Raw genomic sequence first — 14,734 nt, 5'->3', positions numbered from 1 at the left:
CTTAGGAAACACCCTCTGCAACTAAATCTGCCATTCAGTTCTTAATGTTGATCCCAGAGGGATTTTTCCAACTAGATAAGAAGCAAGTAGGACCTAGCAAGTGATAAGAGCAGAGGTTCAAGTAACAGTGAGAAAGATTTTGGGTACTGGAGCCATCAAGGAGCTTCTGACAAAGGATGACAGGCAAGAGCTTCAGACTGGAAGAAGCTGAATTTTGGTTGGACATTAGGAAAAACTTCTTCCCCAGGAGGGTGGTGAGGCACTGGAGCAGGTTGCCCAGAGAAATTGTGGAAGCTTCAAGCCCAGGAGCTTTCCAAACAAGGTTGCAAGAGGCCTTGCACAGCCTGGCCTCGGGGAAGGTGTCCCTGTCTGTGGCAGGAGGTTGGAACTGGATGATCCTCAAGGCCCCTTCCAACCCAAACTGTTGTAGGATTCTCTAAAGTTGCTCATTGTGTAGTTGCTCAGCAGCAGGAATTAGCAGCCCATGAAGCTGCAGTGAGATGCAGACTCTGAACTAGTGCCTGTGAGAGGCCAGCAGAGCTGCCTTGGATGGGTGGTTGCGGCTTTGCCCCTCTGGCTGAGGAGCTGGGGCTGTGCTGCTGTCATACGGCTGCTGTTGCTGCTCCATGCTTGTGGTCACTGCCAAACCATCATTATTGAGTGGCCCTTTCTTGGCTTCCTTATTAAAGGTGGAATGTGGGCCTGCAGGAAGGGTGAGGTCTTCCCTCCTGCACTTCCGAACCTGACATCATCGCTGGTGCCTTTGCTAAATGAGCGCTGGCCTGAGGACGCTGCCCTGCTGCCACCAGTGGTGATGATGATGATGATGACAGGGGCAGAATGTCCCTGGCTCCACAAGAGGAGAGCAGGATTTTCAAGCTGTCACTTGGAAGTCCTTGATGAACCAGTTTGGTGCAGAGAGAGGTTTGCTCTTCGCATCGCGGCGCAGTCTGTGGGGAGCCGCAGCTCACGTGGCAACAAACTTCTGCTGGCACAGGAGAGGAGGCTGAGGGGAGACCTTCTGGCCCTCTACTGCTCCCTGAAAGGAGGCTGGAGCCAGGTGGGGGTTGGTATCTTCTTCCAAGGAAGAAGTGATAGGAGGAGAGGAGAGGAGGATTAGGTTGGACATGAGAGGAAACTTCCTCACTGAAAGGGTCCTCAAAGACTGGAGCAGGCTGCCCGGGGAGGTGGTTGAGTCCCCATCCCTGGAGGTGTTTCCAAGAGGCAGAGGTGTGGTGCTGGGGGCCATGGTTTAGCACCAGCCTTGGTGCTTGCCCACCACCATGGGTAGCATGGGCCAGGCCTTGACAAGCCTCAAGGGGAAGAAATTGTTCCTCGTGTCCAACCTAAACCTCCTCTGGCACCATTTCAGGCCACATCCTGTTACCCTGTCACTTGTTCCTTGGGAGCAGAGACCAACCCCCACCTGGTTCCAGCCTCCTTTTAGGGAGCTGCAGAGAGCAATGAGATCTCTCCCCTCAACCTCCTCTTCTCCAGGCTGAACAACCCCAGGTCCCTCATATGCTTCTCACCAGACCTGTCCTCCTGATCCTTCACCAGTTTGGTTGCCCTCTGTCTGCTGGGTGGGAATAGCTCTGTGAGCTGCCAGTCAGTGCCCAGTGATTCTCAGCAGCTCTGTGGGTTAATGATGTGCAGGTAGCCAGCTCCAAGTACTCTGCCTGACCAACCTGATCTCCTTCTATGATCAGGTGACTGCCTGGTGGATGTGGGGAGGCCTGTGGATGTAGTCTACCTGGACCTCAGCAAGGCCTTTGACACCGTTCCCCATAGCAAACTCCTGGCCAAGCTGTCAGCCCATGGCTTGGATGGGAGCACACTGCGATGGGTTAGGAACTGGCTGGAGGGCCGAGCCCAGAGAGTGGTGGTGAATGGTGCCACATCCAGCTGGCAGCCAGTCACCAGTGGTGTGCCCCAGGGATCAGTGCTGGGCCCCATGCTCTTTAACATCTTTATTGATGATCTGGACGAGGGCATCGAGTCCATCATCAGTAAATTTGCTGATGACACCAAGCTGGGCGCAGGAGTTGATCTGCTGGAGGGTAGAGAGGCTCTGCAGAGGGACCTCGACAGGCTGGGCAGTTGGGCAGAGTCCAACGGCATGAGATTTAACACATCCAAGTGCCGGGTTCTGAACATTGGCCACAGCAACCCCATGCAGAGCTACAGGCTGGGGTCAGAGTGGCTGGAGAGCAGTCAGGCTGAGAGGGACCTGGGGGTGCTGGTCGACGGTAGACTGAACATGAGCCTGCAGTGTGCCCAGGCAGCTAAGAGGGCCAATGGCATCCTGGCCTGCATCAGGAAGAGTGTGGCCAGCAGGAGCAGGGAGGTCATTCTGCCCCTGTACACTGCACTGGTTAGGCCGCACCTCGAGTACTGTGTCCAGTTCTGGGCCCCTCAGTTTAGGAAGGATGTTGACTTGCTGGAACGAGTCCAGAGGAGAGCAACAAAGTTGGTGAGGGGTTTGGAACATAAGCCCTACGAGGAGAGGCTGAGGGAGCTGGGGTTGCTTAGCCTGGAGAAGAGGAGACTCAGGGGTGACCTTATTACTCTCTACAACTACCTGAAGGGAGGTTGTAGACAGACGGATGTTGGTCTCTTCTCCCAGGCAAGCAGTACCAGAACAAGAGGACACAGTCTCAGGCTGCGCCAGGGGAGATTCAGGCTAGATGTTAGAAAAAAGTTCTATACAGAAAGAGTGATTGCACATTGGAATGGGCTGCCTGGGGAGGTGGTGGAGTCGCCATCACTGGAGGTTTTTAGGAGAAGACTTGACAGGGTGCTTGGTGCTGTGGGTTAGATGTTTGGGTGGTGTTGGATTGGTTGATGGGTTGGACGCGATGATCTTGAAGGTCTCTTCCAACCTGGTTTATTCTATGTATTCTATGTATTCTATTCTAAATGTTCTTAGAAGTCATTTTGAGTTGCAGCACTTGAGGTGACTCTTACCTGAGTCTCCTGCTCAGGTTGAGGTTGTGTGTTCTGGCCAGGTTGAGGTTGTGTGTTCTCCTCTGGTGTGTCAGATCTTCACTGTGCCTGTTCGCTGTCAGCTCAGTGCTTGTGTGTCAGCATCCAGGGTGAATGAACTCCTGAAACGCCTTCCTCTGATCTTTCTCTTACCCTGAGCCAAGCTGAGGGCCAGAGAGATCCACAGGGGAATCAGGCTGAGCTTCAGCTGTGTGGTGGAGATGCAGAAGTCAGCTGCTTTTTCTCTAAACCACATTTCTAGGCACAAGAAGGAAGCTGAGACCTGGGGCTGTGGGAAGGTGGAGTAAGGCAGCTGCTCTCCCATTGCTGTTGCCAGTCTCTTGCACACAGCTAATCCCTGTGCACTGTGTGTGTGGCACTACTGCTTTCCCAAGTTACCCTGGAAGGCCAGAGTCCACTGGCAGGTCAGCTGCTGGAGCTCTGGTAAGCTGGTGAAGAAAAAGGAGACTACAGGAAAGCTGAGGAGGGGCTTTCGACAAGGGCTTGGAGTGACAGGATGAGGGGCAGTGGCTCTGAGCTGGAAGAGGGGAGAATGAGACTGGAGATGAGCAAGAAATTCTTTACAGTGAGGGTGGTGAGGCCCTGAGCAGGTTGCCCAGGGAGGTTGTGGCTGCCCCCTCCCTGGAGGTGTTCAAGGCCAGGTACAAGGCCAGAGCAATCTGGTGTAGTGGGAGGTGTCCCTGCCCATGGCACGGGGGGTTGGAGCTGGTTGGTGTTTAAGGTCCCTTCCACCCCAAGCCATTGTAGGATTCTATGAAAATGACCTTTCTGTGCATGAGCAGCCTTGTGGTGAGGCATTAACCAGCCTGCAGGATCAGAAGGAAGCCCATGCAGTAGATGAGGAACTCGAACAGCAGCACGGTGAACCCTTTGGACAGGAAAGCAGAGTACTGGAGGAGGGCCAAGTCCTCTGTGGCAAGAGAGGTGTAGTAGCAGTGAGCAGCCAAGTAGGAGAGATCACAGGGGAACTAAATTTATCTGTCCTCTGGTTTATACATGCAGCAAAGGGAAGCTGCAGCAGCCTTCTAGCTATGAGTCAACCCCACTCAGCCCTGTATCAACATCAACCAACTCAAGGTTGATGTGCAAAATGGGACTGGAGCAAGGTGTGGGGTTGGGCCTGTGAAGGTTTGAGTGTGTGTCCTGCTGCTGCTGGGACTGGAACTGGAAACCAAACAGGTTTTGTTGAAAGCATTGTAGCAATCCTTGCCCCTGAACCTGCTCATTAACCTGACAATGACCTTGTTTTCCTCCCTTAGGGCTGAGAAAACAGAGGTGCTCAGTGAGGACCTGCTGCAGGTATGGTAACACAGGGGATATGGGGGGGTTTGTGATGCTCTTTGTGAAGCTTGAGCCTTTGGAGTTCTGGGGATGGGGGGAAAGCCACTGGAAATGGGATGGAAACAAAGGTATCTTTGGCTGACTCCTCAGCACACAGAACCTGCTACCATTTGAGTGGAAAAACTTTGGGCCCTTCTCTTTGTGAACCTGCTGGTACAGCTTGGGGAAGGGAGGGAGGGAGGGAGGAAGCCTTTTGGCATTTAGTGAGATGGAAGCAGCTCATTAAGCTTCTGAACCATTAGTGCTAATGACTTGACAGTGCCTGGTGGAGCACCACTAGCTGGGAAGAAAGCAAGCTTGGACACAGCTGCTTTCTGTCTTCATTTCTGTTCCTCTTGAGGAGGTCAGCCTGGGCCTGAAGAGAAGTTGCCAGCAAACGTGCCAAGTGCTGGCTGCAAGATAATGGCAAGAGGTTTTTTTCCTGTGGGGCTGAAGTATGTGTCCAAATGTTTGACTTGTGGAGTTTGTTCTCAGACTTGTCAGGCTGACAGCTGAGTTGTTTGCAGAGTTGTCATCTTGGGGGAAGTCTCTCAGCTCTGCAGCTCTCAAGGGGCAGTTCTGGCTGTGGCTGGTGGATTAGCAAAGTTGACTGGTGACAGGTTGGACTCCAGACTCGTTCTGCAGAGTTTCCTTCCTCTGGTCACCTTGTGCAAGGCTTAAAAGCCATGGCAGAGCATAAACTGGGGAGAGGGCACTCATGGCACCTCCTGGGTGATTCACAGGATGCATTGGGTTGGAAAGAACCCTCCAAGGTCATCTTGTCCCAACCCCACTGCACTCAGCAGGGCCACTTCCAACTGGATCAGGCTGCCCAGGTTACCATCAAGGCTGATCTTGAATGTTACCAGGAATGGGGCTTCAACCACACCCCTGGGCAGCCTGTTCCAGTGTCTCACCACCCTCATTGTGCAGAGCTTCCTCCTGATGTCCAACCTGAATCTGCCCTGCTCCAGTTTCAAACTGTTGCCCCTCATCCTATCCCCACAGGCCCTTCTGACCAGCCTCTTCCCACCTTCCTGTAGGTCCCCTTCAGATACTGAAATGCAGTCCTAGGGTCTCCCTGGAGCCTTCTCCTCTCCAGGCTGAAGAGCCCCAACTTTCTCAGCCTGCCCCCACAGCAGAGGTTTTCCAGCCCTCTGGTCATCTTTGTGGCCTCCTCTGGACCTTCTCCAACAGGTCCATGTCCTTGTACTGGGGGTCCCAGAGCTGGACACAGCACTCCAGCTGAGGTCTCCCCAGAGCAGAAGGGCAGACTCATCTCTCTTGACCTGCTGGTCATGCATCTTTGGATGCTGCCCAGGCTGCCATTGGCCTTCTGGGCTGCAAGTGCACATTGCTGGCTTGTGTCCAGCTTCTTGACCACCACTCCCCCAGGCTGAGTTTGAGATCAAGGGCTGCCCCAGCCTGGGTACAGGACCTTGCCCTTTGCCTTATTGAACCTCATGAGATTCTCCTCATGGGATGATGGTTAGTCCAGATGGATTACAAAGTGTCTCAGAATGCTTCAGCTCAGGGCTCCACATGAAACATGGAAGCCAGGCAGATGATGTCAGGACTTTTTGGTTCACAGCTCTCCAGCTGTTGAGATTAAAGTAGGGGATGAGAGAGAGGATCAGCCTGAAAACTTGAAATCAGCACAAATGCATGAAATCATCTTGAGTCATGGTGAAATGAGCTGACCTGGACCATCTGTGAGACCAGCAGGATGAGAGAGGTGATTCTGCCCCTCTGTTCTGCTCTGCTGAGGTCACCTGGAGCACTGCATCCAGTTCTGGTGCCCCCAGCACAAGAGGGACATGGAGCTGCAGGAAGAAGTCCAGAGGAGGCCACCAAGATGATCAGAGGGCTGTAGAACCTCCCCTGTGGGGACAGGCTGAGACAGTTGGGGCTGCTCAGCCTGGAGAAGAGAAGACTCCAGGGAGAACATAGAGCAGCCTCCCAGTACCTGAAGGGGCTCCAGGAGAGCTGGGAAGGGGCTTTTGTCAAGGGCTTGGAGTGACAGGATGAGGGGCAATGGCTTGGAGCTGGAAGAGGGGAGATTGAGACTGGAGATGAGGAAGAAATGCTTGAGAGTGAGGGTGGGGAGACACTGGCACAGGTTGCCCAGGGAAGTTATGGCTGCCCCCTCTCTGGAGGTGTTCAAGGCCAGGTTGGATGAGGCCTTGAGCAACCTGGGCTGGTGGGAGGTGTCCCTGCCCATGGCAGGGGGTTGGAACCCAATGATCTTCGAGGTCCCTTCCATCCCAGCCCATTCTGTGCTTCTCCCACCACAAATCCCTGCTCAGTTTGACAGCACTTCCATTTTGACAGCTTCCATCTCTGCACAGATGTCAAGAGCTCAACAGGACAAAGGAAGTTAAGGCACCTTGAGAGCCTTCAAAGGCTTCTCTGCTTTCCTGGGTAGCTGCAGAATAGTAACATGAAGTGAAAGCCAAAAATCCTGCTGCTGGTTGCCAAAACCATTTTGCAAGCAAGGCTTTCCCAGGCAGGGAGCAGACTGGCTACACCCAAGTGGAAGAATTTACTCACTTGTTTGTTTGCTCTTGGGGGCTTGTGGAGGGGAGGGAAGCTCTTATCTAACTAAAGAGCTTAAAAGCAGGGCACTGTTCACTTTCTAGCCAGGCTTCATAGTGTTCTTCTTTATATTTAGCTCCAGCTTTGACCTGGGATCACCACAGCTTTTCATTTCTGTTTTCTGAAGTGCAGTGCTCCCAAGGATCTCAGCTAGATGTGTTCCTTCCTGAAGACAAGGGCCAGGATTCACTGCTGGAAAGGCTTCCACAATAGCCCCACTTTCTGGCCTGCCCTGGTGGGGTATAATAAAGCAATTGTGGGATGTTTTGTACACTGAAGCTGCCCTGTGGCTACAGACAGCGTGGCCTGCAGGTCACATTTTCAGTTCAAAGGTAGCTTAATGGAGATGAATGTCCTTCCTGCTTTGAACTGCAAAGCAGATCCAAAAGGAGGATACATGAGCATGAAGACTGGGGTCATGTTCCTCCTGTCAGTCTTCTGCCCTTTGAGTTCAGCATTCAGAGTGCCTAGAAGGAGGCTGTTGGCAGTGCCATGTGCTCCAGAGGCTCTCCAAGGAACCCAAGCCACTATGCAGGGCTGCTAAGAGAATCCCTGGAATCATCCTGGAATGGCTCAGGGTGGAAGGGACCTCAGAGATCATCCACTCCAACCTGCCTCCCCATGGGCAGGGCCACCTCTCAACTGGACTCAGCTGCCCAAGGCCTCATCCAGCCTGGCCTTAAACACCCCCAGGGAGGGGATATCCACAACCTCCCTGGGCAGCCTATTCCAGTGCCACCCTTGCACTGAGGAGCTTCTTCCTAAGATCCAGGCTGAGCTGTGCTAGTCTGCTGGGGGCTGGAGGATGGTTCAGTCACAGGGTGTCACCATGCTTCAGCTGTGAAAAAGTACTGTGGTCAGTGCTTTGGGAAGCCTTGGCTACGTGGCTGAGCAAAAATAAACACCTGCTAAAACCTCTGCTCAGTGTTTGAAGTCTTGAGTGGTCAAGGAGGCAGAAAGAAATGCTTTCAGGAGCAGGGGGTGGTTTAGAACGTGGTGGTGGGGCTGCCCTGGGCAGATAGCAGGCATCAGTGGCTGTGGCTGCAGCAGCAGATCACAACCAGCACCACCACCTTCTTCAGTGATCTTCATCAGGACTTCCTTGAAGTGCACTTCATTTGGAGCCTGCTTAGCTGTGCTCTGTAAATGAAAGGCAATGCCTTGTGCCTTCAGAGCACTCCTTGGGCAGGTTCTCTGCACCTTGCTCTGCTGGAGCTTTGCTGAGCATTGTGAGCACCTCAGTCTGCATTCATCCTGTGGCTGTCAAGATGTCCCTTTAATGCTTCAGTCTTCCTGCACTGCTCCTCCAGCCCTCCTGTCCTGCTTCTCTTTCACCTTCTCTTTGGACTTGCAAAGCCTGCTGCTGGGCAGCATGGCCCCAAGGGCCGGCTTTGGGTGCTCTTCCTGGCTGCAGCTTAGCAGAACCTTCTGAAAGGAAAGAAGGAGCCCAGTCCTGCACATGTTTATGTTTTCAGGACAGAGCTCCCACATCTAGCAGCTGTGGTTCCCTGCTGATCCTCACCCAGTGCCCATCTTACCATGACTCCCTCCACTGGCATCTTCCTCCTTGCAGCTCCTTCCAGCCCCCACCCCTGAAGGTCCCTCTTCCCTTGGACCTGCTGTCCCTTTTAGCAGCTGGAGTTTGTACCAGATGCTTTTGGTGGGACCTAATCACCTCCCTCCAGCTGTAACCACATCAGGGATGTACATATCCCACATGAACCTATTGGGAGGAAGAAATGTGTCCTTCTGAGCTGGATCTGTAACACTCACAAGGAGAAGCTTCAGCATCAGGAGAACACAGCAGTCTCTGTCCTCTGCTAACAAGCAGTGATGGATCTCCTGCTTTAAATCCAGCCATGATGCCCTCCACAGGACCTACCATGGGGCTAACAAGGCCATGTGCAAGGTCCTGCACCTGCCTCAGCACCAATCCAGGCTGGGCAAGGAGAAGCTCCAGAGCAGCCCTGAGGAGAAGGACTTGGGGCTGTCAGCTGATTACAAACTCCCCACAAGCCAACAATGGTCACTGGCAGCCCAGAAGGTTCCCCCAGCACCAGAAGGACATGGAACTGTTGGAGAGGGTCCAGAGGAAGCCACCAAGATGATCAGAGGGCTGGAGCACCTCTGCAGTGGGGACAGGCTGAAAGAGTTGGGGCTGTTCAGCCTGGAGAAGAGAAGACTCCAGGGAGAACTTAGCGCAGCCTCCCAGTACCTGAAGGGGCTCCAGGAGAGCTGGGGAGGGACTTTTGGCAAGGTTGGAGTGACAGGGCAAGGGGCAATGGCTCTGAGCTGGAAGAGGGGAGATTGAGACTGGAGATGAGGAAGAAATTCTTTCTGGTGAGGGTGGGGAGACACTGGAAGAGGTTGCCCTGGTGGGTTGTGGATGCTCCCTCCCTGGAGGTGTTCAAGGCCAGGCTGGATGAGGCCTTGAGCAGCCTGGGCTGGTGGGAGGTGTCCCTGCCCGTGGCTTGGGGGTTGGAACTGGATGAGCTTTGAGGTCCCTTCAAACCCAAAGCATTCTAAGAATCTATGATAACAGCCCTAAAATTACTCCTTGGTACTGTCATCTCTGAGTGCTGGGGACAGTCATTGTCCTCTGGGAAAGGTGACAGGGGTGCTTCTTCAAGCTGTGTCAGACTGGATCCTGGACTGTTTCTGAGGCTGAAGTCTCCTTTATTTTCCCTTGGCTTTTGAAACAGAAGCTGTTCCAAAGGGCCTCCTTTAATTCTTGGTGAGTCATCAAAATGCAGATAAACCACATTCTTTTGGTGCTGTGCACAGGGAGCTCATCGCTGTTGTTTGTTTGCTTTTGGTGTTCTTTGGGAGAAAATCATCCACATTCCTTGAAGCCCCCTGCAGAAGCAGTTTGTTCATGCCTGGCTTTGTCATCTTCACAGGCTGTATGCTGAAGCTTCAAAATCTGCTCTGGGAAAGAGAACTGCTGGGCCTCAGCACTTAATTTGTGGTGGTTGGTGGGGTTTGGGGTTTTTTTCACTCCACATCCCATTAATCTCTGCCTGAAAATATTCCTTGGCTTGGCATGTAGGACCTTTGCCCTTGCATTCAGTGGCTGGGGAAGGAAGCACAGCACAAGTTTTGCAGCCCAGAGATTTAGCCCAGCATGAAGGAGTCTTGGAATAGGTTGGGTTAGAAGGGACCTTAAAGATCATCCAGTTCCAACCCCACTGCCACAGGCACAAACACCTCCCACCAGCCCAGGCTGCTCAAGGCCTCATCCAGCCTGGCCTTGAACGCCACCAGGGAGGGAGCATCCACAACCCACCAGGGCAACCTGTCCAGGTGTCTCCCACCCTCACCAGAAAGAATTTCTTCCTCATCTCCAGTCTCAGTCTCCCCTCTTCCAGCTCAGAGCCATTGCCCCTTGCCCTGTCACTCCAACCTTGCCAAAAGTCCCTCCCCAGCTCTCCTGGAGCCCCTTCAGGTACTGGGAGGCTGCTCTTAAGTTCTCCCTGGAGTCTTCTCTTCTCCAGGCTGAACAGCCCCAACTCTTTCAGCCTGTCCCCGCTGCAGAGGTGCTCCAGCCCTCTGATCATCTTGGTGGCTTCCTCTGGACCCTCTCTAACAGTTCCATGTCCTTCTGGTGCTGGGGGAACCTTCTGGGCTGCCAGTGACCATTGTTGGCTTGTGGGGAGTTTGTAATCAGCTGACAGCCCCAAGTCCTTCTCCTCAGGGCTGCTCTGGAGCTTCTCCTTGCCCAGCCTGGATTGGTGCTGAGCCAGGTGCAGGACCTTATACATGGCCTTGTTAGCCCCATGGTAGGTCCTGTGGAGGGCATCATGGCTGGATTTAAAGCAGGAGATCCATCACTGCTTGTTAGCAGAGGACACAGACTGCAGCTCTCCTGCAGCCCCCTTCAGTGCTCAGCTTTGTCTTTAGTCTTCTGCTGTGCTGGTTCACAAGGCAAAAATGGCTTTCCCCCAGTTCTCCCCACAAATTAGTGTCTTAGCTATCTGCACTCCCCACCCCTCCCTGATGACAGGTACCAAGCTGATTGGGCTGAGACAGAAAGCAGGAGCAGTGGTGGTGTTGTTCTTCCCCTCTCCAGCCTTGTGAGCACTGCAAGCTCTGTGCCACTGAGGGGCTGGGGGTGGGGGGAGAGCAGCTTCGGTCTCTGTGTGAGCATTTTTGGCTGCCAGGCACTTCTGCTGAGCATCTGAACTTCTGGTGAGCTGTAGAACTTGAGAAATACAGAACCCAGAACTGAGTGTGGTACAGGAGGAAGAGTTTTTGTTCTGCTGAGGCCAGGAAAATGACTTCTGTTTTTTGCTTTGTTTTCCTCCTCCTCTTTCTCTCTCTCCCCCCCTCCTGCTGCCCAGATCGAGAGGCGTCTGGACACTGTGAGATCTGTTTGCCACATTGCACAGAAGAGATTAATTGCATGTTTGCAGGGCCAGCATGGTACAGACCCTGAGAAGAGACATGTAAGTACAGCTGGCCTTTGGCTTGCCTTCTGGCACTGCTCTGAATGTGCTCTGCAGCTGCTGGGCCTCAAATCAGCCAAGGGAAAGAAAACTCTGTAAAATCACCTCCCCTGCTGACAGTTTGGTAGAGTGCTGGCTGGAAAAATCTCACCCAAAACTCTTAACAGCACAGCCTTGGGGGGACCTGAGTGGTGCCAGGGCACTCAGTGGTGTCTGCACTCTGCTGAGGACTCTCAGCTTTCTTGTGGCCTAAAAGGAGTTTCTGTGAGCCTGAGCAAGCTCCTCGTAAGTAGAATTAGCTCCGTGCCCCAGCATCCCCAGTTAACTGCCAGTGCTTTGCTGGACATGGTTGATTCCTGTCCCTCTTCAAAAAGCCATGGATGTGTTCTCTTGCAGTGTTAGAACCAGAAATCATGAACACTCCACTTTCCTCCTTCTGTTGACCATTGCACCCTGACAAGGAACACACAGGATGAACCTCTGCAGGGAGAGGGGGCGAGCATGTTGCTTAGAGCTCGAGTCACAGCTTGTCTGTGACCACAGCTGTGGTCCAGTTTGGGCCACTCCAACCAAGACCAACAAGAAATTGCTTTGGAAAGTCTCTGAGAACAGGAGGCTTGAGGCTTGAAACTGTTTGTGACTTGATGCTGCCTTAAAGTCAAAGAATGAGCTCTCTGTGTGTGTGTAATAGAAACCACATGGAAGAAGAGAAAAGCCTGAGAGGGAATGTTTTGGGAAAGCTGGAAGGGGTGACCAGAGCATAGCTAAGCACTCTGCCTTCTGTCCCACAGAAAAAACTTCCTCTAACAGCTCTTGCTCAGAACATGCAAGAAGGATCTGTCCAGCTCAGTGATGAAACTCTGCTGGGGTAAGTGTTTGGCTTGCTTTGTAAGCTGCAGTCTCTCATTTTGTTGCCTGCAGGGCTCTAATCAGAGGCTTTGGGTACACAAGGGCTGGTTTCAGTCTAATGAAACTAATACTCTGGGATTCCTTCTCTAATCCAAAGGGAGGAAAAGTGAGCAAGCATTTGTGGAGTGATTCTGGGGGAGAGTTTTAAGCTTGCTCTGAATCACATTCCAGAGGGTTCTGATTCTCTGATATCTTCAAAAGCTTTTGCAAATGGCTTTTATCCTTGTGGATGAGTGGAATTATTATCTCCAGTTATGGTTCAAGTACTGCATTCTGCAGGCTTGCATTCATGGCTTCAGCTGGTGGCAGTTTGCATTCCTGGTGTCCGGGTTAAAATTCATAGATTCATAGAATGCTGTGGTTGGAAGGGAGCTCAAAGTTCTGCTAGCCCAGGTTGCCTCATCCAGCCTGGTACTGAACACCTCCAGAGGGAGGGCATCCACAGCTTCCCTGGGCAACCTGTTCCAGGGTCTCCTCACCAGAAAGAATTTCTTCCTCTTCTCCAGCCTCAATCTCCCCTCTTCCAGCTGAGAGCCATTGCTCCTCATCCTATCACTCCAAGCCCTTGTCAAAAGCCCCTCCCCAGCTCTCCTGGAGTCCCTTCAGGTCCTGGGAGGCTGCTCTAAGGTCTCCCTGAAGCCTTCTTTTCTCCAGGCTGAACAGTCCCAACTCTCTCAGCCTGTCCCCACTGCAGAGGTGCTCCAGCCCTCTGATCATCTTGGCAGCTTCCTCTGGACCCTCTCCAACAGTTCCCCATCCAGTTCCCTTCTCCTGGCAACGTGCAGGTTTGCAGCTTACAGGGAAGTGGCTGAAATACATGAAAATCAATTTGCTGAATCCCTCCAGCAAATGTTTCCTCATTGCTGCTGGGAATTCCAATGGAGCCAGTGGAGGATGACCTGAAAAACCTTTGCTTTCATTTTTGTGAGCTGTTGCAGGAGATTTAAAGATGGATCAAAATCTCTTTGGGTTTTTTTTTTTTGTGGGGGGTGTTGTTTTGTTTTTTTTTTTCCTTAGAAGAAGCTTAAACCAAAGGTCAGGTCCTGGGTTTGGAACCTGAGACTGATTGCTTAGCATTATGGTGGTTAGGACCTTTTCACATTAAAGGGGTTCAGGAGAAAATGAAATGCTCCATTCAGCCATTTTGCTGCATCTGCTGGGCTGGGAGGATGGGCTTTGTAATGAGTGCTGACTCCTCTGCCCTTAGGGCTGGTATAATCACCTGGATGGCTTAAAGCTGCCAAAAAAGTGGTGTAACAGCTGAGGTATTTTAGAAGACAATGGGTTTATAACACTCCTTGCCTATCCCTAATTTCATAGAATCCTAGGATGGCTCAGGTTGGAAGGGGCCTCAGAGCTCATCTACTCCAACCTCCCTGCCATGGGCAGGGATATCTCACAGCTAAACTCAGCTGCTCAAGGCCTCATCCAACCTGGCCTTGAACTCCCCCAGGGAGGAGGCAGCCACAGCCTCCCTGGGCAGCCTATTCCAGAGTCTCACCACCCTTGCACTGAAGAACTTCCTCCTAAGATCCAGTCTAACCCTGCTCTCCCTCAGCTTAAAACCATTCCCCCTTGTCCTGTTTCTAGACACCCCCCTGAAAAGTCCCTCTGCAGCCTTCCTGTAGGATTCTTTCAGGCACTGCAAGGCAGCTCTAAGGTCCCCTCAGAGTCTTTACTTCTCCAGGCTGAACAACCCCAGCTCCCTCAGTCTGTCCTCATAGCAGAGGTGCTCCAGCCCTTGGATCATCCTTGTGGCCTCATCTGTACTGGCTCCAACAGCTCTGTGTCCTTCTTATGCTGGGGACACCAGAACTGGATGCAGTATTTGTGGTGGGGTCAGAGCAGAGGAAAGGGGCAGAATCCCCTCTCTTGCCCTGCTGGCCACACTCCTCTTGCTGCAGCCCTGCACACAGCTGCCTGCTGGGCTGCATGAGGGTACTGCTGGCTCATGGGGAGCTTCTCAGCAACCAACACCCCCAAGGCTTTCTTCAGAGCTGCTCTCAACCCACTCTGCACCCAGCCTGGGTTTGTGCCTGGAGCTGGCCCGACCCAGGTGCAGGACATGACAGCACAGAGCACCTTGGGTTTGTGCCATCAAGTAATGGTTTACTTTATACCACTCAAAGCTTTGCAGAAGGGTTTGAAGGCATGTGAATCTTCCTTCTTTAGTCATTACCATCTCACATTAAACTTCCTCTCATTCTTAAAGGAAAATGCTGGATACTTGTGGTGATGCAGAGAACAAACTGGCCATGGAGCTCTCTCAGCATGAAGTACAGATTGAGAGGGAAGTTTTAGATCCACTCTGTCAACTAACAGAGGTAAGTCAGTGCAGCCTGGCTGGATTCAGGCTGGATTGATGTGTAAAGTGAGCAGAAAGGGTTTGTCTCAGGGGTAAGGGAGGAGTCATGTGGTAGTGGTGGGAAGTGGATACAAGATCTGCACAATGTACTTGA

The 14,734-nt window shown here is 52.5% G+C and overlaps 1 protein-coding gene across 5 annotated transcripts in view; it reads left to right on the top strand.

Moving 5' to 3' along the window:
• Positions 1–14,734, top strand: part of ARHGAP17 (Rho GTPase activating protein 17) — a 63,206-nt gene that overhangs the window by 22,764 nt on the left and 25,708 nt on the right. For all 5 annotated transcript variants that reach the window (XM_054180543.1, XM_054180542.1, XM_054180540.1 and 2 more), the window contains exons 2-5: positions 4,266–4,305; positions 11,262–11,366; positions 12,158–12,234; positions 14,488–14,599. In XM_054180543.1, coding sequence (XP_054036518.1) covers positions 4,266–4,305; positions 11,262–11,366; positions 12,158–12,234; positions 14,488–14,599 — 334 coding nt within the window. The remainder of the gene's footprint in view (positions 1–4,265; positions 4,306–11,261; positions 11,367–12,157; positions 12,235–14,487; positions 14,600–14,734) is intronic.

The sequence above is a fragment of the Dryobates pubescens genome, chromosome 4, assembly GCF_014839835.1.
Source record: "Dryobates pubescens isolate bDryPub1 chromosome 4, bDryPub1.pri, whole genome shotgun sequence".
NCBI lineage: Eukaryota > Metazoa > Chordata > Aves > Piciformes > Picidae > Dryobates > Dryobates pubescens.
This window is presented reverse-complemented; position numbering and strand designations above follow the sequence as displayed.